This window comes from Crotalus tigris, unplaced genomic scaffold (assembly GCF_016545835.1).
Source record: "Crotalus tigris isolate CLP2741 ecotype Arizona unplaced genomic scaffold, ASM1654583v1 scf7180000018252.723642, whole genome shotgun sequence".
Taxonomy (NCBI): domain Eukaryota; kingdom Metazoa; phylum Chordata; class Lepidosauria; order Squamata; family Viperidae; genus Crotalus; species Crotalus tigris.
This window is the reverse complement of record NW_024096906.1, coordinates 70,986-95,444: the sequence shown is the minus strand read 5'-3', so window position 1 is coordinate 95,444 and position 24,459 is coordinate 70,986. Positions and strand designations below refer to the sequence as shown.

Below are 24,459 nucleotides of genomic sequence, written 5' to 3'. Positions count from 1 at the left end.
AGCTTGGTATCAGAATAGTCACAGAGAAACTTGAATTTTAATCTGCATTTCATAATAGGACTTTAATCAAGTCATAATTTTACAATTCAGTTTCATCCAAAGGCTGAACAATAGCCTGTGTTTCCTGGATCTGTATGTACAGCTTTAAAACTGTATATTTAGAGGCCAGCATTGAAACAGAACGTTTTTCTACAGAAATATTATGAATGGAAAATGCTCATTCATACGATTTCCCCCAAATGGCACATACTGTAGGTTATACTGAAAAGTTTATTGAATTTCAGGATAAATCAGTTCGATATACGAGCTAAAATAATCATGTGTTAAAGAATACTGCCTTTCTATACGATTGTAGCACAGCAACTCTATTAAATGATGCACAATTATTTTGAATACTATATATATAGTTGCCAAAAAAGCCAACACAGTGTTAATAGGGGCATAGAATTAAGATCACGTGAAGTGTTAATACCACTTTACAATGCCTGGTAAGGCCATAGTTGGAATACTGCATCCAGTTTTGGTCACCACGATATACAAAAGATGTTGAGACTCTAGAAAGAGTACAGAGAAGAGCAACAAAGATGATCAGGGGACTGGAGGCTAAAACACATAAAGAACGGTTGCTGGAATTGGATATGTCTAGTTTAATGAAAGGAAGAACCAGGGTTGACATGATAGCAGTCTTCCAATATCTCAGGGGTTGCCCCAAAGAAGAGGAAGTCAAGCTGTTCTCCAAAGCACTTGAAGGCAGGACAAGAAGCAACAGATGGAAACTAATCAAGGAGAGAAGCAACCTGGAACTAAGGAGAAATTTCCTAACAGTGAGAACAATTAAGCAGTGGAACCACCTGCCTCCAGAAGTTGTGAATGCTACAACACTGGAAGTTTTTAAGAAGAGACTGGACAGCCATTTGTCTGAAATGGTATAAGGTTTCCTGCCTGAGCAGGGGGTTGGACTAGATGACCTCCAAGGTCCCTTCCAACTCTGTTATTGTATTGTATTGTAAATTCACCAGCCTAATTACTACACCACACCACAAAAATGTTCCTGCCATTTTCTTGGCAACAATACCCAAGTGGTCAGTTGCAGTCTGATTTCAAGACTTTATTTCTAGCCTAATATTGGGAAACTGCCAGTGAGAATAGAAAGAGGGGTGAAGTGGGGAACTAGCCTTGAGTCCATGCAGAGCTGCAAATGGCCTAAGCTTGACCACCTCCAAGTTCCCTGAAATCCTAACTTGGTTGTTCCCAGAACAAGGCAAGCAGTCTGGAGAAGATTCTTATAACACAGGTAGAAACAATGAAGTTGCTGACTAAAGCTATTTACGATTGGTTTTGGTTGCTTCTGGCTGCCTAGCCACTATGCCAAGGATATTCTGTAAACTTCTCATTTGGATACAGTCCTGGTCCAAACCTCCTTAATGTCTGAACCTCAAACAGAACAGTCAAAGGCTCTCTCCTACGAGTTTATCTCCTGCTGAAGCTGGCCATGCTCTAGAAGAAATACGAAAGAGCCAGTTCAGAAAAAGAACTCTCAAATAGCACCCCATGAAAACAAAAATTTATCCCACTGCAGACATAAATTTGGCATACTCTATCGATGTATGTGTGATTAACTCGCTTCATTCATCTAAGCAGGGGAAGTTAAGTCTTGACATACACTGGCAAACTGTCAGCTTTTGGGCCAAGATGAGACTTCCTCCTGTACAGATCCAATATATCATTGCTAACATTATGAGGATTATTTATGATATGTTATTTCTTTGTGCTGAATGTGATAGCAAATAATGGGACAGATGGAAACGATAACTATGCTCAGCAATGATTCACAGCCATCCACATTTGGCTCTGTGCAACTGACTGACACCGAACATTTTAACCAAGAAAGAAACCAAGGAATTAACAAGTTTATTTTCGAGGTGAAACTCAACAGAACTATCCCAAAGGTGCTTTTTCAACTGGACTTCCTTTTTTCTCTTTGAAAACATTTCGCTTCTCACCCAAGAAGCTTCTTCAGGTCTGACTGGAAGGTGGGGAATCTCCAGTCTACCACACAGTCCCTTCAGCAATTCCAAGAAGGCTGCACACCCGTTTGCACCACTCAGGCGACCCTGAGGACACATAAACCTCCAAGTGGCCTCAACAACTCTCTAAGCGGTTTACAGAGTCAGCAAATTGCCCCCAACAAGCTGGGTCCTTATTTTCCTGACCTCGGAAGGATGGAAGGCTGAGTCAACTTTGAGCCCTGTCAGGATCAAACTGCTGGCTGTGGGCAGAGTTAGCCTGCAATACTGCATTCTAACCACTGCCCATCTGGTCTCTGTGGCCCTATATGCCCTATACTGCAATCTAACCACTACGCCACCACGATCCTCAAGATAAACCTGAGTGAAGATGAAATCAGAGGGAAAAGGAGATGGACAGGGAATGGAAGAAAAGAGAGTTTGCACTCTGCAAAAAATATCTGCAGTGGCATGGAAAAACCTAACACTCTCATCTTTATCAGCCGCCTAGCATTGCTGTGAGCAAGTAGGTGGCCATATAAATTTCCCAAATAAAATAAATAAAATCATTGCTTCTGGGTACATTCCTGTTATGTTTCTGCTTGAATATCTTCTTTACAACTTTTTTTATTGCTGTCAGCTATCCCTAACGTGTGTTTTTGTTAAATTAATCAAGGATGCATGAGTCTCTTCCTTCAAGGGTTCAGTCTGGATATTCACCCAAATATTAATGTTAAGTCAAAACAATTCTGCAATACATGGATGCAGGCTTTCTACAAATCTATCATTGTTTGTCTAATTCTCCCTTTGTTCCTCCACTCCTTTTCTTCGGAAGCAACCCTGGACTGTGTAATAATGTTCATCTCTATTTGAGGGTAGAGGTAGCACCAGAGAAGAACTACTTATCTGAACAGAATACTATACATGTTGGCTGAAGAACCCTGCAATATCCTTGCCTTTTAAAGCTATTACACACAAAGAATTAAGCAGTACCTGGATGGATGGATGGATGGATGGATGGATGGATGGATGGACAAACACAGAGATGGATGGACAAACTGAGGGAGAGAGGGAGAGAGAAGGAGAGGAACAGAGACAAAGAGAGACAGAGGGATGCAGTGTATGTATGTATAGATAGATGGATAACTGGATGGATGGACGACAGAGAGAGAGGGGGGGATATATGGGTGAATAGATGGATAGTTGGATGGATGAATTGAGGTGTACATGGAGGGATAGATAAATCATCCATCCATCCATCCATCCATCCATCCATCCATCCATCCATCCATCCATCCATCTATCTATCTATCTATCTATCTATCTATCTATCTATCTATCTATCTATCTATCTATCTATCTATCCCTCAATGTATAAGGGTATAAGAATAGAGGGACAGATGGATAGATAGATGGAGGGATGAATGGAGGGAGGAATAAACAGAGGGACAGATGAATATTTATTTATTTATTTATTTATGAGACTTATATACCGCTTTAAATGCAAGCACTCTCTAAGCGGTGTACACCAGTAAGCAATGTATATATATATTTACATTGCCCCCAACAATCTGGGTCCTCATTTTACCTACCCCGGAAGGATGGAAGGCTGAGTCAACCTTGAGCCGGTGAGATTTGAACCGCTGACCTGCTTAATACAGTCAGCTAAAGTGGCCTGCAGTACTGCACTCTAACTGCTGCGCCACCTCGGCTCATAGACAAAAAGACAGACCAACGTGAAGATGTGTTATTTTAATGGGAAACAAGAAGACCCATGTTATATTTCTCAGACTGGAAGAAAGTGAAGGAAACACGTAATAGCAGAGGAGAGCTTTGTAAAGCAGACTCGTCTCTCCGAAGTTTTCCTTATCTTCCTTTTTTTTTTTTTTTTTGAAGAGAGAGGGCCTCTATTACCTTCCCCTCTTTCCAGCCACCTCTTTAATATTCCCCTCAGCAAAATGTTGGCACCAGTCAAGATGACCTCCTCACCCTTCCCTACGTAGCTCTGACTGAATTTATATCAAAGCCAGTGGCAGCATGAATTTATATCAAAGCCAGTGGCAGCAACGTTCCCGTACATGACGTGCTTCGAAGCATCAGAAATTCCCTGTGCAATAGACAACTGACAGCTCCTTCTGCCTTGCGTGTAAACCTTGACATCAGCCGGGGTGGGAGGGGAGAAGTGGGACTCTAAGCAGCTGTCATGAATCGGAGAGAGGAATAAGCACCTTTAACCATGAATGATACTTCAATTTTTATCAGCAGCTAAGCTTCCACTAAACTCTATTTCTAAACTGTGTTTCTAAACTGTATTGCTTCCCCCCCCCCCCGCTACTGCTCCTTCTATCAATAAGCAGACTGAGATTTAGTGTTTACAACTGGCTTAAATCCCCTCTAAAATACACCGAGGATCTTTGAGTATCCTAGACGGGTCTAATTGTGGATACATTTCTCCTTTTGTAGTATTAAAAAAAAAAACTCGGTTTGGTGCAGCGATTAGAAAGTGTGAGAGATCAGTTTAATAAATCCGCCCCCCCCCCATCCGGCAAAGGGATTAATTGTGTGAGCTTTGTGTGCACACAATGATCTTTGGAAGCTGGTGGAAGCTTACTTCTAAGTAACTTCCAGAGAGAAATGGAAATAAGAAACAGCAATTTACCTTTAGCGTAATGGTTATGCACAGCAATTGCTCTGGAATAAAAGCAATGTTTTAAAGGACAGCAAACCTCATGCAATTAAGTTCTATTTCCTGGCAATCTTCAGAATCCTGGACATTATAAGCAAAATAATAAATATATATATATTGGACCGTGATTTTCTTTTAATCTGCACACAGGAACCCCAGAGTTCATTGGGAGGAAAGACACAGTCATAAGGTAAATCTGCCAGTTACAGGCAGTCTACAATTTAGGATCACAATGGATCATAATTTTCTGCTGCTAAGCAATGAGGTTTGCCTCATTTTATGACCCTCCCTTGCCACAGTTATTAAGTGATTCACTGTTCACTTGTTCACGGTTGTTAAATGAATCCAGCTACCTCATTAACTTTGCTTGTCGGAAAGTCGTAAAAGAGGATCAGGTGACTCCCGTGACACTGCGACCGTCATAAATATGAGTCAGTTGCCAGGCATCTGGATTTTGATCACGTGACCATGGGGAAGACGCGACGGTCGTAAGTATGGAAAAAAAGGCATAAGTCATTTTTTCCCCCAGAATTCTAGTAACTTTGAACGGTTACTAAATCTATGCTTGGAAGTCTGTATAATCTGAGAGCTACAATCCAGGACCCATTCAACGCGCGATTCAGCGAAATTTCAGGATCTGAAAATTGAAGACTGCGCTCATCAAAACGGCAGGATTTTAGCAAATATAAAGGAAAAATTCATCTGGGTGTTTTATTACTGGAAGCTTTCAAGAAAAGACTTGACTGCCATCTGTCAGAAAAACTGGATGCAGGATTCCAGGTGTGGCCTTACTAAGGCTTTATAAAGCGTTACTAATACTTCACGTGATTTTGATTCTATGCCTCTGTTTATACATCCAAGGATTGTGATGTTCTTCTTCTGCCTGGGCCTCATTTGCCTTCAGTCTTTCCCTGGAGGATGAAATGGAGTATGCCGTATTTTCCTGGGTGTCGCATCACCTGTCCGAAATATTCTAATTTTTGTTTTTTAATTGTTTTGATGATTTCCCTGGGCTTTCCCAGGCGGCTTATCACCTCCTCATTTCTGATCTTGTCAACCCATCTTATACGTATCAGCCACCTGTATATATGCCTGAAGCCTTGTCAAGGGCACCAGAACAGGTATTGATTTGAAGCAGACAGTTCCCATAACAAAGTGGACTTGCTGATATGGATTACATAAGGTGTTGGGGGTTTGGCTGGGAAAACTATTGCTTAAGTCTATGAATTGGTGGTGGGGACCTCAGAGTTAGTTTTGCTTTGACATAACCATGCAGTGTATTCAATAAACAGTAAGATTTTCAGAAACGGGATTAATCTGGGGTTTTATTTAAATTCCCAAACTGGGTGTTGACACTGGGGCGAGGACATGAGTTCACCCGATCATGTGAAGCTTAGGTCTCAATCCTAGCCTGCTGGTTTCCCAGCCAGCAAGCCCAGCATCTTAACAATTGAGCCACCATTGTGCCTCAATTATGTGCCATATCTTAATTAAAAGTGTAAATTCTTTGGGTAAAAGGTTTCTACAATCCTCACTGCATTGACAGATGCTATTTAAGATGAGGGCAATCAATACACACAGCTAAGGAAAAACTTATATCCATAAAACAGCATTCTTTAGTTTGTCACCAGGAATTGGAGGATTCCTTGCTATTATTATTTTTTTCTTCCCTATCTTCTCCTTTCTCTGGTGTACAGGGGAGTCTCAGCAGACCCATCCAAATTACAGCCACAGCAGCAAAACCATTAGAGAGAATTAGAAACATAAATTTTCTCAAACTTATGCTTTAAGCACTGAACGTCTCATTAAGTCTATGAACTTGTAACCTCAAATTGTGTCTGCAAGTTGCCTCTGATGGTTTAATGTTTGAAAAGAAGTGGGCGGGGAGGGGGGAGAGACAGAGAATATCCTGTCCTTGCAAGCCATTCAGGAGAGGAAATTGAATGTAAAAAGAGCAAGTCTTTACTTTTTGTAGTCGTAGAGTATCTATTCAATATTGGTCCTAAGAAGAAAGGGCAATTATGTGAGCTTCAAATAAGAAAATGTTTAGGATTAGCAGTTTTTTTCGGTGTGCCTGACCATTGATAGGAAAGAAGGATACCACTTTACAAGGCCTTGGTAAGGCCACACTTGGAATACTGCATCCAGTTTTGGTCACCATGATGTAAAAAAGATGTTGAGACACGAGAAAGAGTGCAGAGAAGAGCAACAAAGATGATTAGGGGACTGGAGGCCAAAACATAAAAGGAACAGTTGCTGGAATTGGGTATATCTACTAGTTAAATGAAAAGAGAACTAGGGGAGACATGGTAGCAGTCTTCCAATATCTCAGGAAACCGATCAAACCTATAAGGTGGGAATATTTCTCTATTGTGAAATGGATTCTTTTATTTATTTACTCTTCAACTATATACTACTATAGGTCACAAAGTAACTCTTGATTTGTTTGTTTACATAACTAATAACTTTAAAGAGAGAGATCGAGCGCTTAACGGCTGAAGCTGCAAAAGTAAAATGAATATCACTTTTCTGGAATGCAGGATAAGCTCAGGTTTGTTTTTGTTTTTTTCTCTTTGGTAATTTTCATTCCTTTTAAAGAGGTTTCTGCTTTGTTGGACTTTGTGTTGCTATTGTAATACAGATACTGCAGTGAGAAAAGCATCTTGCCTAGCTTATTTAAACAACTTGGTGAAAGAGTGAAAAGCCAATTAGCAGCGTGTTTACATCTCTTTCTCACTGGTGTTAATGAACACAAAGCAACATGTACGCGTTTCTCCGAATGTATTTACCAGGTCACTGATCTATGCCTACAAATGTCAAAATGTATGGGAAGAGACGGTTCTGTTCTGCTGAAAACATTCTTTCCATTGTGAGAAAAGCACATCCCTGCTGACACCTTGAAAATTGACCACCAATGTTTGCCTTTTCAAAGGCCTTAAACACCTTTCAGTTTAATCAGCTGTAAATATTTCCAGCCATGCTCATTTCATATTGTTTCATTTGTTCGATTGATTTTGTGACATCAAGTCAGCAGGGACTTTTAGCCACCACAAGCATGATCTGTGTCCGATAGGACCCTTCCTCTCTTTCCTTCTCCAATTGGTCACCTCTTCCCTCCTATCATCTCCTTCTCCCCATTCTATTTATCTTTCACCTTGCATTGCCTTCCCATTTCGCCATCTCTCTTCTCTTCTTTTCATTTCTGCCGAAAGAAGGAGGGTGTGAAGATGTACCTCTACGTTTCTAAGTACAGACATACCTCAGTATTCAATGGCTTTCAAACTGGTTGAATTTGGTACAAGACGCATTTTGATGGGAACATTTGTGTCCCAGTACTTATCGTTTGTTTGGTATTCAATACACAAGCTAGAACTTGTTGGGTGTTGGTTGCCTCATGACTCACTGCCCTTTCCAGCTGATTTGTTTTGTATCAAATTTCTTTGGTACTCATCATATGTGGTACTCGTTACACCTCTGTGGACCAATTAGCCACGAATACTGAGGTACCACTTTATAGATAGAGATTAATTTTAACTTATATGATGCCCATCAACTGATTGTAAACAGAATCTATTGGCTTGGTCATTTCTTTTTTGGAAAGTGTGATTGCTAACTAAGGTATGTACGTAATTATACAAATATATGGACACAAACACAGTACATGTGTTTTAAATATGTATATTTATTGAGAAGAGGGGGAATCTCTAAGCAGGAAGACTAGGCTGATGAAATGGAAGGAGAAGCTAAGACACTGCAGAAGACTTTTGTTTGTTGAGATATTTTCCTGTCTACCCTTTCTTGTATAGTATAATAGCTGATATGGCATGAATATACCAAAAGATAAATACCTTTAAGAAGTTAAACAAGTAATCAGCACTTAATAAGACTGAGATATTTCTGACTATCTATACCTGATGTCCCCAGTCTTTTGGGCACCAGGGACAAGTTCCATGGAGAGAGTTTTTTCCGCAGATAGGAGGGTGTGTGGCTTTGTATGCTTCCTGCATCCCGTGGATGGGGCTTTGCTTGTTTGTGTGGACTGGTTGCTGGCATGTCACGGCCCAGTACTGGTCCACACACCAGGGGTTGGGGACCCCTGATCTATACTCAGGCTCAGATGCTCTTTATTATCCTGGTTTTCCATCCCACCATGCAAAACCTGGCTACCTTGTGGGTTTCTTCAGGGCTGAGGTTGGAGATTGCTTATACTGATTGGTGAATCCTGCTTTGCTGATCAGAAATGGGGCGATTAGTGCATTTTGGGGTTCTGCATAAAGGCATCAACCCAGAAGAACTTTCAATTCCAGCACAATTGTATTCAGCAAATTTAAACTATTTTAAATCCTGCTTCATTTTTGTTCTGGCCATACCTACTTTGGGGAAGGTGACTCATGGATGCTACTCAGAACTAAATACCATCTTATATCATCTTATATATATCATCCTCCTTTAGAGAAATGTAGTATGCTAAGCATTGTCATTTTTCTCCTTTTGTTACTTGACAAGATTTTATTGGCCACTATGCTTTTCATTTTGCATTAAAGATATTCTGCCTTTCTGACTTTACTTGTAAGGAGGACAACAGATTTTCCCTTTCTTGCCCTTCTCTTCTTGGTTGTTGTTTTTTTTAAATCTATTCTTGGGTTCCTCGCCATCAGAAAATGTAAAAATGTAAACTGCAATGGCCAGGACATCCATTAGACACAACATCTGACTAGCAATTCTAACAAGGTATTTCACTCCATTTCACAATATGTCAGCCTAATAGATATCTACACTTTTATATGAGAAACGGAGTTACAATATTATTCTCTAGGGAGCTGAGTGCAGCGTTTCTGTGAAGCTACTAGCCAAATGACGGCAATTTCATCCAAAGAAAAGAGATAGACTAATAACAATCTAATCTGACATTCTTCAAGATGGCATTTTTTTCTCCTTAATACAGTGGTTCTCAATCTTCTTAGACCGGCGACCCCGGTCATGAGCAGGCAGTGCGCATGCGCGGCAGTGGCCCCTGTGCGGCACGCATGCGCGGCGGCGGCCCCTGTGCGGCACACATGCGCAGCGGCGCCCCCCTGCACGGCACGCATGCGTGATGCTGCCCCCTGCGCAGCACGCATGTGTGGCGCCCCCCCATGTGCCGCTCCATGCGTGGCGTGCATGCGCGACGTCACCCCCTGCAGGGCGCGCATGCGCAGTGCGGCGCACAGGTGCAGCGCCGCCCCCTGCGCCGGCTGAGAAAGAAAATGGCAGATCGCATTGTTTGGCGACCCCCGTGAAATGGTTGTTTGACCCCAAATGGGGTCGCGACCCACAGGTTGAGAAATGCTGCCTTAATAAGAGCTTTCCTTCACTATTCTGCTGGCTTCAGAAGGTGAAAAGTAAGATCAGAAGTTGAAATAAAGTTGAATTTAAACAAGTATATAAAAAAGAAAGCACTCATGAATTAGTTTGAAGATCTAAAAATCCAACATTTTCATTTGATTTGAATTGTCATAAATGTTCTGAAAGTTGCAAGGATACAATTCTGGAGTTCTTAAACAGATATTAAAATACGATCTCTCCAATTCAATAACCATTGCTAAATTTTAGCTCTATGGATTTTCTCAATCACCATTTTTTTTTTCATTTATTCAATCGTGTCTGATTCTCAGAGATTGCCTGGACAAGACCCTGTAGTTTTCTTGGTGAGATTTTTAGAAGTGGTTTGCCATTGCTTCCTTCCAAGAGCTGAGAGAAAGTGACTGGCCCAAGGTCATTCAGCTGGCTTTGTGCCAACAATGGGATTAGAATTCACAATCACCCAGTTTCTAGCTCTAAGTGTTTCAAGGAAATTCTATAGTTTAACTCTGCACTTGATAGAGATCTTATTTCTTTCGTCTTTCTTCGGTCTCCTCATTTGGGTTGATGCCAGTTTGATCTTGCAGAAGTTACAAGCATTACCACAATTCTTAATTTCTCCCCAACTTTTCAACTTATTATGATGACTCCCCTGGACGCTTCCCCAGATGCCTCTCCAGATGTCAGCTCAGAGGAGGATGAACAATTTTCAGGCACGTCTGGAAGGCATTTGATCAATGGCTCCAGGTAGCCATCTAAGAGGGATTTGGCTGAAGCTCAGCTGCAGCAGGACAACCCTGAGGCTTCAGGTAGGGAAAGCTGCAGCCAGTCAGTGATGAGGAAGAGGAACTGCCTTCTGCACCTGATCTGAGAGCACATAGAGAAAAGGCAGGAGCAGAGGAGATCAACCAGATTACTCAAGAGGAGAAAGCCTCACCCTTCTAGATGGGCTGCACCAGAAGCTGGCTATTTAGCACAGCAGAGAGAGAGAGAAGTGATGCTGGGAACAACGTGTTCATTTCCTAGCTATGTGTTTTCTGGTCATTGTCATTCTTGCCTTGCTTTGGATTGACACCCTGCCTTGACTTTGATTGTGCTCTGTGAACTCTGGACTTTTCTTGTCTCTTGAACCCTCTTGCCTTGTGGATTTAATTTTGCCTGGTGGGTTTTATCTCGTTTGGGAAAATTTCAAGTGCCTTGTGGACCCATTGGCCATTGCTCTGTGGACTAGCATCAGTCTGCTTGAGGCTGATCTTAATTGGGACAGTTCTGGGTTTTTGGTGAAGGGAATTGTGGGGGGATGTTAATAAACCCACTAAACCATAGTTATGTGTGTGTGTGTGTGTGTGTGTGTGTGCATGCGTGCGTGCGTGCAAGAGAGAGAGAGAGAGAGAGAGAGAGAGAGAGAGAGAGAGAGAATGGGACAGCAGACTTATTTTCCCATTTTAGGAGATTTTGAGATGCAAGATTTAATTCAGAGGTCCCCAAACTTTTGGGCACCAGGGACCAGTTATGTGGAGAGAGGTTTTTCGTGGACCGGAGGGTGTGTCGTTTTGTGTGCTGCCTGCATCCCGCGGATGGGGCTTTGCTTGTTTGTGTGGACCGGTTGCTAGCATGCCACAGCCTGGTACTGGTCCATGGCTCGGGGGCTGGGGGCCCTTGATTTAATTCATTGCCCCCCCCCCAAAAAGCCTCCCAAATCCTTCCAAAAGATAAAATTCCCATTATTGTGATCACATCAACAATCACACTCCTTGCAGCCTCCAAGACATAGCAAAATTAAACATGGCAACAAGGTCACCACCTCTGCCTGAGAAAGGAGAATCCTGGTAGGTTAAAAACCCACATCCTCTTACCAGCATACAGGATGCATAGTACAATTATGTAACAATTCAGAAATGTTTCAGAATAGGTGCTTCAGGATCCAAAGATAGCACTGCCTACAATTCTGTCAAATTACTGTGTCTGTCCCTGGGATTTCACATCGGTTCTGACACAATTGCAGGAATGCCCAGGAAGAATAGCTTTTTTGGAGGACCTGCTGACAGATGCTTTTAATCATGTGTTCTTCTTCAAACTTAGATCACTGTATATCCCGAGTGAAAATGACATTTTATTTCAAGGATGTCCCTGTACGCTTGACATGATGAAACAATGAGCAAATAAAATTGACATGCGGTATTAAATCACAATGAATGCAGAGAAGGTTGAGCAAGGAAGAAAGGAAGGGGGTCTTTTTCATAGGAGCACTGATTTTAGATTGCTGTTACATCAACTGTATCTCTTTACCCCTCCTGCATCTATAATCATCTCCTTTAGATCCTGGATCCCACTTACGTTTCCTAAGTTAAATGACTTTTGAGAAGTGAGAGTAAAGTTAGTAGTCAATTTCTTTGGGGGCGTGTAATTCTTTTCCACTTCATTCAGCATGCTATTCTCAAAACGATTATCAAATTAAATGCAACCAAGTGCCACACAACTCTATTTTGCACACCAGCACATGCCTTCTTGTCCTGTACAGCAAGTTAAGAGGACATCATTTAAGCCACAATCAGCAATCCTTATGCACAACAGTGTGTCATTTCCCCATTACATGGGAGCTACATGGGGGTCTCACACTTAATTTTTATTACAGCCACACAGGCCAGACAATGTTTTCCCCAAACACATTGTGTGTGTTTGTATTCATACGTATTCATTCACATCTCAGGGGTATGTCCGGAAAAAAAATGACGTGTACAGTAATTCAGCCACAGAGAAAATTCTATTAGTCCTGCATATTTCAACAAGAACTGCTTGCTAAAAATCTGTTCCTCTGAAATCAGCATAGTCTGAAGCTTCTTTTAAGATATAATATGTGTAACAGGAGGGGGCTATTAAACAAAAAAGAACGTTCAGTTAAAAATGGAACTACAGATGCAGTAACCAACTATATTAAGATAAACTATAACCATAAACCAACAAAACATGACTATATTTATATTGCAGAACCAAAAAAAAGACATTATGTTCGGACTATGGTAACCTTTTATCACAATAATATTATTATCACCCAACCATTAAGATCATTACCAGTCACTGCTCACCACAAAAGGAAATATGATTTAATTTCAATGTCTCTACAGATGGGATAATACCAAGGAAGAACCACAGATGTAATTCAGATTGCAGTATATTGTCAGGGCACATATTATATTAGAGCACATAGCGTGATATGATAATTCCCACATAATTTCATTAATTCATTAATTTCAGTAGTAGTTACACATATAAACACATTGCCATTTTCAGGGCGATTCCTCCAACTTACGCTTGTCTATACAGGTAGTTCTTGAGTTATGTTCACAAACGAGGCCAAAATTCATGTTGCTAAGTGAAACATTTCTTAAGTGGGTTTTTCCCATTTTACAACTTTTCTGGCTATCTGAATTTTGATCACGTGACCGTGGGGTGCTATAACGGTTACAAGTATGAAAAATGGCCATAAGTTCCTTTTTTCAGCGCCTTTGTAACTTTGAACAGCCGTGAAATGAACTAACGATGTATTGTGATTTTTTTTTTTTTAAGAACTACAGGATAATTCTATTTCTCTTCTTCTATTTAAAGGGAGGAGGAGGATTGCAAAAACAATGACAAAAGAACAATGAGAAAACCATCGCAAAAGAACAATCACAAAATAACTTTCCCAACGTCTTTGAAATCATAGCTGGAAAACTATGGGGTGTTTTAATGCAGGGGTCACCAACCTTTTCATGCTGGCGGCCTGGAGGGAAAGGGAACAGCTGGGAAATTTGCTCACATGTGTGCACACGCAAGTGGGGCTCTGCACACTCCCACAGCACTAGTGGCCCTGTTTGCTGATGCATGCAGGTGCTAGCCACCACCTCTCCTAGCGTTGTGCGCATGCGCAAATGGACTGTGCAACCCGTGAGCGCTAGGGGCCCCATTTGTACATGCGTGCAGGGCTAGCAACGGCAGTGGCTAGTACCTGCATGCATATGCAAATGGGGCTCCAGGCACTAGCACGAATGAGCATGAGTGCGCGCACACACATGCATGCACTGGCCAGCCTATCCCATGGCCCGGTAGCTAGTAGGCCAGGGCCTGGTATTGGGCCGTGGACCATAGGTTGGAGACCCCTGTTTTAATGGATCTTGACTTACATGCTGATGATCAATGTAAGTCTTTGAGCTTAAGTCAAAGAATGAAGCCAAGAATAAAATCTCATAATTGCATTAACGAAAGGTGGAGGAAAAAAATCTCAAAATACTTACTTTGACGAATCTATGAAGTATATTACAAGAGCACCAATGCTAAGAGCAAAGACTAAAACAACCTGTAAAAAAATAAGAAGAAAAATGTGGTCATTCCCCATTGCCGCGTCAAGGCATTTATCATTCAAAGGAACAAAGGTACAGGAATGGTCCTGCCATTTTAATGGTCTTCTGCTTCACAGAAGGGAGGACTGAACACCAGCCTTGACAAAGCTAAGGGACGTGTTTAAAAGCTATGCAACCTGACATACCCCAGAGCAATTGCAGTTCAAGAGGCAGAAAATCCATGTTAGGTCCACTGGTGCTAATATAAGAATAAAACCTGGAATTGACCATTTGCTGCCCCCCCCGTAAATGTAATGGCAGGTCCACCAGTTAAGCTAGCTTGCCTTCCCTTGTAGGATCAATATTAATCACGTTAATTGGAGATATATATTTAAAGGAGAATATTTGGAGCTTGGGGTTGAACTGTGAGGGCCTTGGCACTCTCTGAGCTTGTTTTCTTTTCTTGAAGAAATGGACCCCACAGTCGTCGTCGTCCTCCTCCTCCTCCTCCTCACTGCAAACTCCACTCCCTTCTAGCGCTGCTGATGTTACCTAGATGGGTAATGAAACATCTACAAGAAAACAACCAAGCTCAGAGAGCACCAAGGACCCCATTAGACATTTCTCACAGGAACAGGTTTTAAGAGAGGCATTTCCCCAAATAAAAGTTTCCTAGGCCCAATCATGTCAGACTCTAGGAGGCAATGTTCATCTCTGTTTCTTAGCTGAGGGAGCCAGTGTTATCTGAAGACTCTTCCATGGTCATATGCCATGACTGTACGTTGAGGCCCACGGAACACTGTTGCCTTCCCACCGAAGTGGTACCTAGTTATCTACTCGCACTGGCATGCTTTCAAACTGCCTAGGTGGGAAGGAGCTGGGGCAAGTGATGGGAGCTCATCCCATCATGCAGCACTCGGGACTCAAACCCGGGCTGTGAGCTTTCCAGCACCTTTAACCACTGACCCATCCTTCCCCATATTTCTACATGACCATCCCGTTAGGAAATTACCGATTGTGATATTGGAGGGCCCCACCCTCTGTAACAGACTCCTATTTATACATTTCCCACAAATATCTCCCAACGCCACTTCATCTTTCAAAACGAGGTATTTTGTAGATATTTTTTTTAAATTATCTCCTGGACTGAGCATGGCTGAATTGGGCGGGTATGAGATACAGCCTCATGAAGACAATATCTAAAAGGAAAGACTTTATCTCTGGATAATCTTTTCAGGGAATCTTTATGATATGCCAGAATTTCTTTCAAGCTATATAATTTATTCTAGTATTATAGCAGTCTGATTTAATTTAGCCTGAAAATAAAATGGGCAGAAATAAACTATTTTCAGTTTTTTTAAAAAATGGCAGTTGAAAGTCGATAGTTGGTTTGAGATATTTCTTTTGCATTTATAACATCAAGAGCAATTTTTATAATGATTTATTTATTCTAAATAAAGTACATTATTTCCATTCATTCTAGAAATCGTAGGTAGAAACATCAGATGGATGCTGATGGGATTTTTTTGAATATAGGTGCTTTTGTGATTTTTATGAGAATATATAAGAAAATACTTCAAAAGCGTTACACAGAGCTTTACAATAATTAATACTGTATATACAGAGACCATGTTATTATACACATGTATTAATAGAAGCATAGGTTGTTAATCTTACTGAATGCGAGATACTTGTAAGTAGTAGAATAATATTTTGCCTAAGTCTGGATTGACACGTATCAAAGCTTACACAGGTAGAACTGAGAATGGTGTGAAGTGATACAGTAATGAACAACCAGCAACAGATAATTAAGGCCTTGATTTCAAATGATGGAATGAAAATTCAGTGTGTTAGATCAAAATGGGAATCACCTTTCTACAAACACAAATATACAGATCATTAAAAGAATTGTGAGAAGTATTTGGTTTATAAGCCCATAGGCGCAATGGGGTAGAAAAACCTGCTTGGAGGAAAATGAATAGAATAGAATAGAATACAATACAATACAATACAATACAATATAATACAATACAATACATCCTTATTGTCACTGTGTAACTCACAACAAAAGTTAAGTGCTGTCCACCATGCACACTACACATAAATAAAAACCACAAACAAGAACAGACATCATATACAGACATCCTTCACATTTTATTCAGCATTGTGCTGCCCCGAATAATGCCCCTAAAGTGCTCAGAGCCTCCAAAATTAAGCAAAGCTTTAGTTTCAATCCCCTATTTCCCAGAAGAAATATACTGGGATTGAAAAAAAAGATCAAGAAGTGATGCCTGAACTGTACAAAAAAAAAAAAGGAATCCTTGATGCCACGGGCCATTTTTAATGCCTCTCCTTATAGCCCATTTAAGTCAGGGACATCCGAATGAAATTTGACAGCTGTACGCATCTCTCTCCCACCCTCGTTTCCGGCTAACTTCCCACGGCGAAGGAGAACAAAGAGTCTGAATGGATGAAAATCAATATTATACACACAAATTTACTCTTCAGCTATTCCTTTTTGAGGTAAGCAATGTCAGGTAGAGGTCAGAAAGGAGTAAGAAGTAGCATGGCAAGCCAATTAAAGGCATGAGATAAGAAAAAGAAGGGGGGATGTGAATTTACCCAAAATCGTTCATTACTTTTTCTCCATACTTTTCTATACTTGCTGTCAAGGTTGAATTGCTAAGAGGCCTGCTAACTTCTATCGGTATTCAATTTGCCATAGAAACAGGAGGGGGAGGGGAGAAAGCTTGGGAATTCTAAGAAGCCATCCACAGACCATGAGACCCAAGGTCAGAACAGCAGGTGTCTGTCTGATAGAGAAGTGGATCCGTTCGTATAACAAATCAAGGAAGTGTGATTGGGCAGCGTGAACACTTGGTGGGTGGAGGATATGAGAAGCAATTGTTAATTGACCAGATTTTAGCACGGGGAAACTAGAGTTGGTTTCACTTCTTCAATACCGAGATGTGTATTCAATAAACCTCATCTTTTATGGCACCTGTAAAATTTCCTCAATGTTGAATTCGCTAGCCAGATGGTTGACAATTTATAGGATAACGATGTTCATGTTAACAGCATGGGGAAACTAGAGTTGGTTTCACTTCTTCCATTCTGAGATGTGTATTCAAATAAAGTTTTGTCTTTTATGGCATTTCAAAGCCTTGAAGATGCTTTGATTTTGAGTTTGCTAGATGGACGGTTTGACACTTGCTTCCATCTACTGCTTGCACACTGATTTTTGGCATTAAACTTTGGACTTTTTTCTTTCTAGAATTTCAGCAACTCCATTCAATTGTCACTTTCTCTTGACCCCTTCATTGGCACTCTCTATGTAAAAAGGAACACACCACTCAACTCCCTACAGCTGTGAACAGGATAAATTGCCGTGCATCCAAAACATCTCAACAGGCTATCACAACCACATGGGATTTACCAGAACACACAAACACAAGGAAAGCCCTCCAAAATATTTTAAATAAAGCAAAAGACCCAGAAGACCCAGAATACAAAAATGGATGGAAGGATGGATGGAGGGATGGATGGAGGGGTAGATGGAAGGTGGATGGATGGATGATTGGTGGATTGATGAATAGATAGATGGGAGGATTGGTGGATGGGAGGATGGATGGATGAAGGCAACAGGAAGGAATCAAGCTGAAAATATTTCAGTGGCTAGAAAATGAATGTTTCCCAACAAATGCTCATAACAATTAACCTGCAGACTCAAAGTAACATTTTCAAATGCTGAAAAGGCCTCTGAAATACATTTTTCAAGACATAAATTTCAAGTTTCATTTTCAAAACGAATTACTGTCTTTATTTCTTGGCAAATATCCCATAAACCAGAAACATTTTTTTTCTCTAATCTGTAACAGATGTTCTGCTTCCCCCCCCACTCCGAACCCCTTCTATACTATAATTTGTTTTGCTAGGTGATCTCTGGAAGGCTTAACATTTTATGGGAAAGAAACACAGCTGCTGGGAACCTGATTACTCTATATTATTATGCTGTGACCTCTGAAAAGCACTTTCTGAGATATCATACAGTAGAACAAGATCAACAGGGAAGAAAAGTGTGTGTATACATATACATACATATATAATTAAAACTAAGAGATATAATAAAATCTCCTATCTCAGATTTCTACCTTCTGTGCATATACTAGTATTTCACATTCTGGTTCTGTTGCTCAGCCGGAAGAAGGACTATTAAAGAACTGAAGAAATTCATGAAAATCCCCAAAAGAAAGAAATTGAAAATGCTATTTTTTTTTCTTTCCTCCACCAGCAAAACTCAAAATGGCTCCATCGTGATAGGCCCGCCATTGAGTAACAGAGAACAATCTTCCACTTGCATGCATATATATTCAATTTGTATGATTTTTCTATGCCCAAAGTCAAGAATATGAAGTCGGGAAAACAAAATTGCTATTTGCTATGGAGCCTCGGTGCAGCTATAGTATTAGTTATAATATACATATGTGCAAGCTGGAAGGGGAGTTTATAATCCATTTCCTAAGCCTACTGAGGATTTAACTTCTCTCAGCCCTGTTAATATTATGGGAAGAATTAACTATGTCCTTAATATTATCCTGCGGAGATCAGTAGAACTCACTACAGCTTATCTTGTCAGAACCTGACCAAATCTTCTCTCTACATGGATTAGGTCATGCTGGGGTGTCCTTCAAAAAGGAGAAGAAAAATGTATTGTTTGGGGCTGAGGTAGTCAATCTGTGCCCGAGAGGTTGGTAGTCCTTGGTGTCATTTTATTTTCACTTCAGAAAGACCTGGTTAAGAGCAAAGATGGTGCAGGCTTCAAATCACCATCATTTCTTCCCTTCATCTGACTTCGATGGTTTCCTCTAGGTCCACTATTTAAAGGCATTGTGGAGTATTTGCTACAATAATAGTACATATGGTATGATGCTGCTAGATACACCAAGAAAGAGAAAAACGGGTTAAAGGACAGATTTCCCAAGTCTGAGCTTCAGATATACTGATTACTGATTAATCCACTCTGCCTACATTAAAATCCAGCAGTGTTTGCTCCTCAGTCTAAGTAATGTAAATACCTCTCAAGTGAGTCCTAGAATTACTACTATGGATTTGCCCCTCTTCAGCCATTATCATACATGTAGAGCAGAGTAGAGTAGAGTAGAGTAGAGTAGAATAGAATAGAATAGAATAGAATAGAATAGGGAATGAAATAATAGAATAGAGTAGAGTAGAGTAGAGTAGAGTAGAGTAGAATAGAATAGAATAGAATAGGGAATGAAATAATAGAATAGAGTAGAGTAGAGTAGAGTAGAGTAGAGTAGAGTAGAGTAGAGTAGAATAGAATAGAATAGAATATTTCTTAGAAGAATAGAATAGAATAGAATAGAATAGAATAGAATAGAATAGAATAGAATAGAATAGAATAGAATAGAATAGAAGCAGAGCAGAGCAGAGCAGAGCAGAGTAGAGTAGAGTAGAACAGAGCTGAAAGGGAAAGGGCATTGTTTTAAGGTGATGGCTCATTAAAATAACTCTTAATGCTTTCTTCTTCTTCTCCTCCTCCTCCTCCTCCTTCTCCACCTTCATCTCCTTCTTTGCCTCCTCCTCCACCATCACCTCTGCCTCCTTCCGTGCACTTGTCTCATAATTCCAAAAGATGTGCTGCTTTGGTGAATAAGAGAATAAAGGAACTGCTATACAGTATTTGGGCCCATGAAAATGTAGAGTGATATTCTATTTCCAATTCTTTCCAGAGACAATTTTAGTTTCTCAAGAACTGCCTTCTTTTCCTATTTCATTGCTCAACACATAGCAGTGGCAGCTATGTAAGAGAGGTTTAAACCAGACCGGCACAACATATGTGACCCAATTAAGGCAACACAGGCCTTTCTAAATGTGATTTGAGGACATTCTTCACCGAGTTTTTGGGGTTATTTGGAAGGTACACATTCAACAGCATAAATGATCTCTACCTTTTAGCCCACTGATCCAGTGGGGCGTTAGGAAAAGAACAAGCTAACTCACTGTTCCTCGTTTTGGATGTGCTTTCTCTTGATTGGAAGACTCTTGGGTCACCCTCTTTCATTTGCTCTCCATAGAAGCAAAACAACTATTCATTTTACTCCTTTATTGTGTGGACAAAAAGCTCAGAGATGCAGGCCTCCCATTATAACATATTAGTTCTTTAATTAACCTTACTTGTCCTTTCGGATTTATGAATCTATCTTTAGATACCCTCAATTATACATAGGCTCTACTAAATTCAGACTCTTATGAATGAACTGGATTATTCTAGCCTAGTTAAACACCATGTATTATTCAAAACCTAGAAGGCTGCAGAATAGAGGCAACTTTTTTTGAAGGTCTTTTCTTTGCAGGGACTCATTTATAAAAATAGACGTCAGCTACTTTTTTACCAGTTAGGGAATAAATTAAAATCTAAAGACAATGCAGAGTCGTGATGAACCTGCACAATGCATGGATTGCTCCATTCGCCTGCTAAAAATGTTTGAAAATTCCAAATCTCATAAAATTTAGACGTTCAAATAGTCGATTTCTGGTTTCTGGGGCACTGCATGTTTCTTACCCCCCCCTTATATTAAGAGTATTAACTACCTTTTAGTGGTGCAGTATGTTTGTGCTATACCCCACCTGCTGAACTAATGTCCCTTTAATTGTATTTAATGTTAGGAGGACAGAAAGCAAGCACTCCTGCAGGAGAATACCTGGCAATTACCCAGCCTCTTCCTGCCAAGTTAGACACCATTTTTGGACAGGTGTCTTCCTCCAGGTTAGCAAAATTTGGTATACCCGTTGACTTGGGTTTTTTTTTCCTGGAGTGACTACTTAGGATTTTACTTTATTCTTTTCTTTTCATTTTAACGGAGCTTTCTGCAGAATTATTGTCCTGATTAGTTAGTTGGGTCCCAACATAAAATCAAGATAAAATGCTGGTGTGACATTGTCTTCTATGTGCAAAAAAGCAAACAATAATAATGAAACAATAATGTTTAATTTACACACCTGCTGGGCTCTCTGTGAATATGTGTTTCAGACATTCAACTGGAAGGCAATTTGTTGATCCAGCTAAAGACTCTCACTAGATTAAACTAAGGCTTCTGGTTCAGAAGAAGGAAAATAATCATTGGTCCTTGATAGCCTGCAAGTTGCATTTTTTTTTTTTTTTTGGTCATCCTGGATCTGAACGATAAACCCCAAGCAGAATCTTTATCTCTCCAGAAGCTTTAACGACAAATCACACAGAGGCCCATTAAACAGCTGAATCAGCTTGAGATGAATCACCCACTAGGTCAGTGGTTCTCAACCTGTGGGTCGGGACCCCATTTGGGGTCGAACGACCATTTCACGGGGGTCGCCAAACAACGCAGTCCGCCATTTTTTCCCCCTTTTCCTTAGCTGTGCTACTCCCTTTTTATTCTATTGGCTTTTGAAAGCCAATAGAATAGACTCTCTTGAATAGAGTCTAATTCTATTGGCTTTCAAAAGCCAATAGGAATTGTCCAGGCTGTCTCTGCCCTGCTGAGCCCACCAAAACTCCCATTCTGCAAACGGTGCTGCACCAGTTGAGTAGTCCTCGACTTACAACCGGTTGAGTAGTCCTCAACTTATGACCAGTTGGGGGTCACGGCATTAAAAATGTTGAGAACCACTGCACTGGTTCTAGGTGGTAAGGCAGAGGTCTTCAAACTTGGCCCTTTTGACTTGTGGACTTCAACTCCCAGAATTCCATGCATGCTTGGCTGAAGAGTTGAAGTCCACAAGTCATAAAAGGGCCAAGTTTGAAGACCCCTGTGTTAAGGCGTTGATTGACTTTAAATGGCTCTGAAACAACCATTTTTTTCTTGTGGATGGAAAGAATGCCAAACTGCAAGTGACATCTGCCACTGTCCATGGTCCTGAATGGTGCTTTATATCTTATTTGCTTAAAATTGACATTTCCTGAATTCCATTCAGCATTTGTAGATTATTAACATGTGTTCCATGGTCAAGAATTTGAGTTTGGCAACCTGAATATATACATCAGGTCCCATTCAATGGTGCCAGTCAAAAAGGATAAACATTGTTAAAATTAATTTTTTTTAATTAAAAGTTTTTTATTTTTTCCATATAAACGTTATAAAAAAAAGTACAATACAATTTTGAAATAAAATAACCATTAATACGACCTGCCCACTCCCCCCAGGCTGCATCCACCCTCTCTTAAAACATTCCCTACTTCCCTCCACTTTATTAATGACTCGTTGTGACTTAATAGACCCCAGCTTGCCATTTTCTTGACAGCAGCCTGTCATTAGCTTCTTCCAGGATTTATTGACTTTTTTTAGTTCCCTGTCTGACCTACGAGAAAGCGTCTTCAGAAAAAATAGACTGCAAAAAGAGCAAAGGGTTTGTTTCCTTCATAAAGGACTTGGGCGTAAGATTTTGACAGAGGGAGCGGGTTTTTTTAGCCATCATCTTTCTGTGGGACTAAAAAGGCAACACTCTGCCACACGATCGTGCAAAGGTCTCCTTGGATGTTTAATTCAGAAAAAGCAGCAATGATAAAATCCACAAAGCAGCAATGCAATGCACATTACGGTTCACAGATTTCAGAGTCACTCAAAACATCTGCCGCTGGAGAGCAAACGAGACTATCCCTTTTAACCCTTAGCTAGATGCATCGACTTGAGTTTTGCATGCTATTTTGCCTCTTCCTCCCAATTAGCACAATAGCAAAGGTGGGGCTGGCTTCCTTTGATGCTTGATTGGCTTTTGAAGAAAAAAGACGGGTAAAGTTTGACTAATCAGCTATTATTATTTTTTTTGCTGCCTTTAAAGACAGATCTGCAGTCTTTGTGGAAGGAAATGTAAATTCACAGCTGCAAGCTACGCCCCCATTGAGGTTTTTTTTTCTCCCCCGTTATACAGAATAAACATCTGTGGATTGAAACCAGAAATAAAAAATGCTTGGTCATTAGCTGAAGCCATTAAGTCTCCAGGACAGGATACATGTGCCCAAGAAGACTCTTCAAGATATGTTGAAGGTTTACCTATTACAGACTAGATTCATAGGGGTAGGCAACCTTAGCTCTTTTATGACTCGTGGACTTCAACTCCCAGAATTCCTGAGCCAGCCATGCTGAGGGGAAAAGGAGAGCTTTCCAAACTGAGCCATGCTGGCTCAGGAATTTTGGGAGTTGAAGTCCACAAGTCATAAAAGAGCCAAGGTTGCCTACCCCTGGACTAGAATATTTAGAAGTGAGAGCTTTACAGATTAAGCTGGACAATTATCTTGTTTTGTTTTGTTTTCATTTCAGCTTTATCTCTTATTTGAACTGGACTACTTATTTACAATGATTATATTGGGGAGTATCGCATGTTCCCATTTCTCTAAGATACAACGAACTCTTAATATTTCCTTCTCTCCAGTTCATAAGCTCTGCTTTGCCTGGTGCTTTTCTATGATAACCTTTTACCTTACCTCCCTTTTCACCTGCTGAGAAACTCTTTTACCAGGGATGACATTGTAATTGTTATAGAACAGCCATGTCCCTGTCCTATAATTGCATTTAACATCTGCTATCTGTATAGATAATTAGGAGAAAGATATATATATATGCTTTAAACAGTTGCATTCAGGTTCTATGTTTTCTCTTTCACATAGACTGAAGAACATAGACTCACAGGGCTGCAAGGGACCATAGAGGTCTTCTAGTCCAACCCCCTGCTCAAGCCAGGACACCTTACTCCATCCTGGTCAACTGATTGCCCAGTCTACTGTTGAAAACTTCCAGTGATGGAGCACCAACGAACCCAGAATAAGCAATTATTCCATTGATTAATATTCTCACTGTCAGTCCCAAAAGTGCTTTTTTCAAGAGGCAACTGGATTTCCTTGGTTTTTTTTTTTTTTTTGAAGACATCTTGTTTCTCATCCAAGAAGCTTCTTCAGCTCTGACTGGATGGTGGGGAATGGAAAGATTTACACTCCTTGCAGACAGCTGGTCATCTGTATTCTTTTAGAGAGTCATTGAGGCAACCTGGAACTTTACCTGTGTCCTCAGGGTCATCTGAGTGGTGCAAATGGGTGTGGAGCCTTCTTGGAACA

At 40.6% G+C, this 24,459-nt stretch overlaps 1 protein-coding gene across 4 annotated transcripts in view; it reads right to left on the bottom strand.

Annotated features, from left to right (window-relative positions):
- LOC120310651 (calcium-activated potassium channel subunit alpha-1) overlaps nt 1-24,459 on the bottom strand; it is a 251,828-nt gene that overhangs the window by 189,368 nt on the left and 38,001 nt on the right. For all 4 annotated transcript variants that reach the window (XM_039349289.1, XM_039349290.1, XM_039349293.1 and 1 more), the window contains exon 2: nt 14,307-14,368. In XM_039349289.1, coding sequence (XP_039205223.1) covers nt 14,307-14,368 — 62 coding nt within the window. The remainder of the gene's footprint in view (nt 1-14,306; nt 14,369-24,459) is intronic.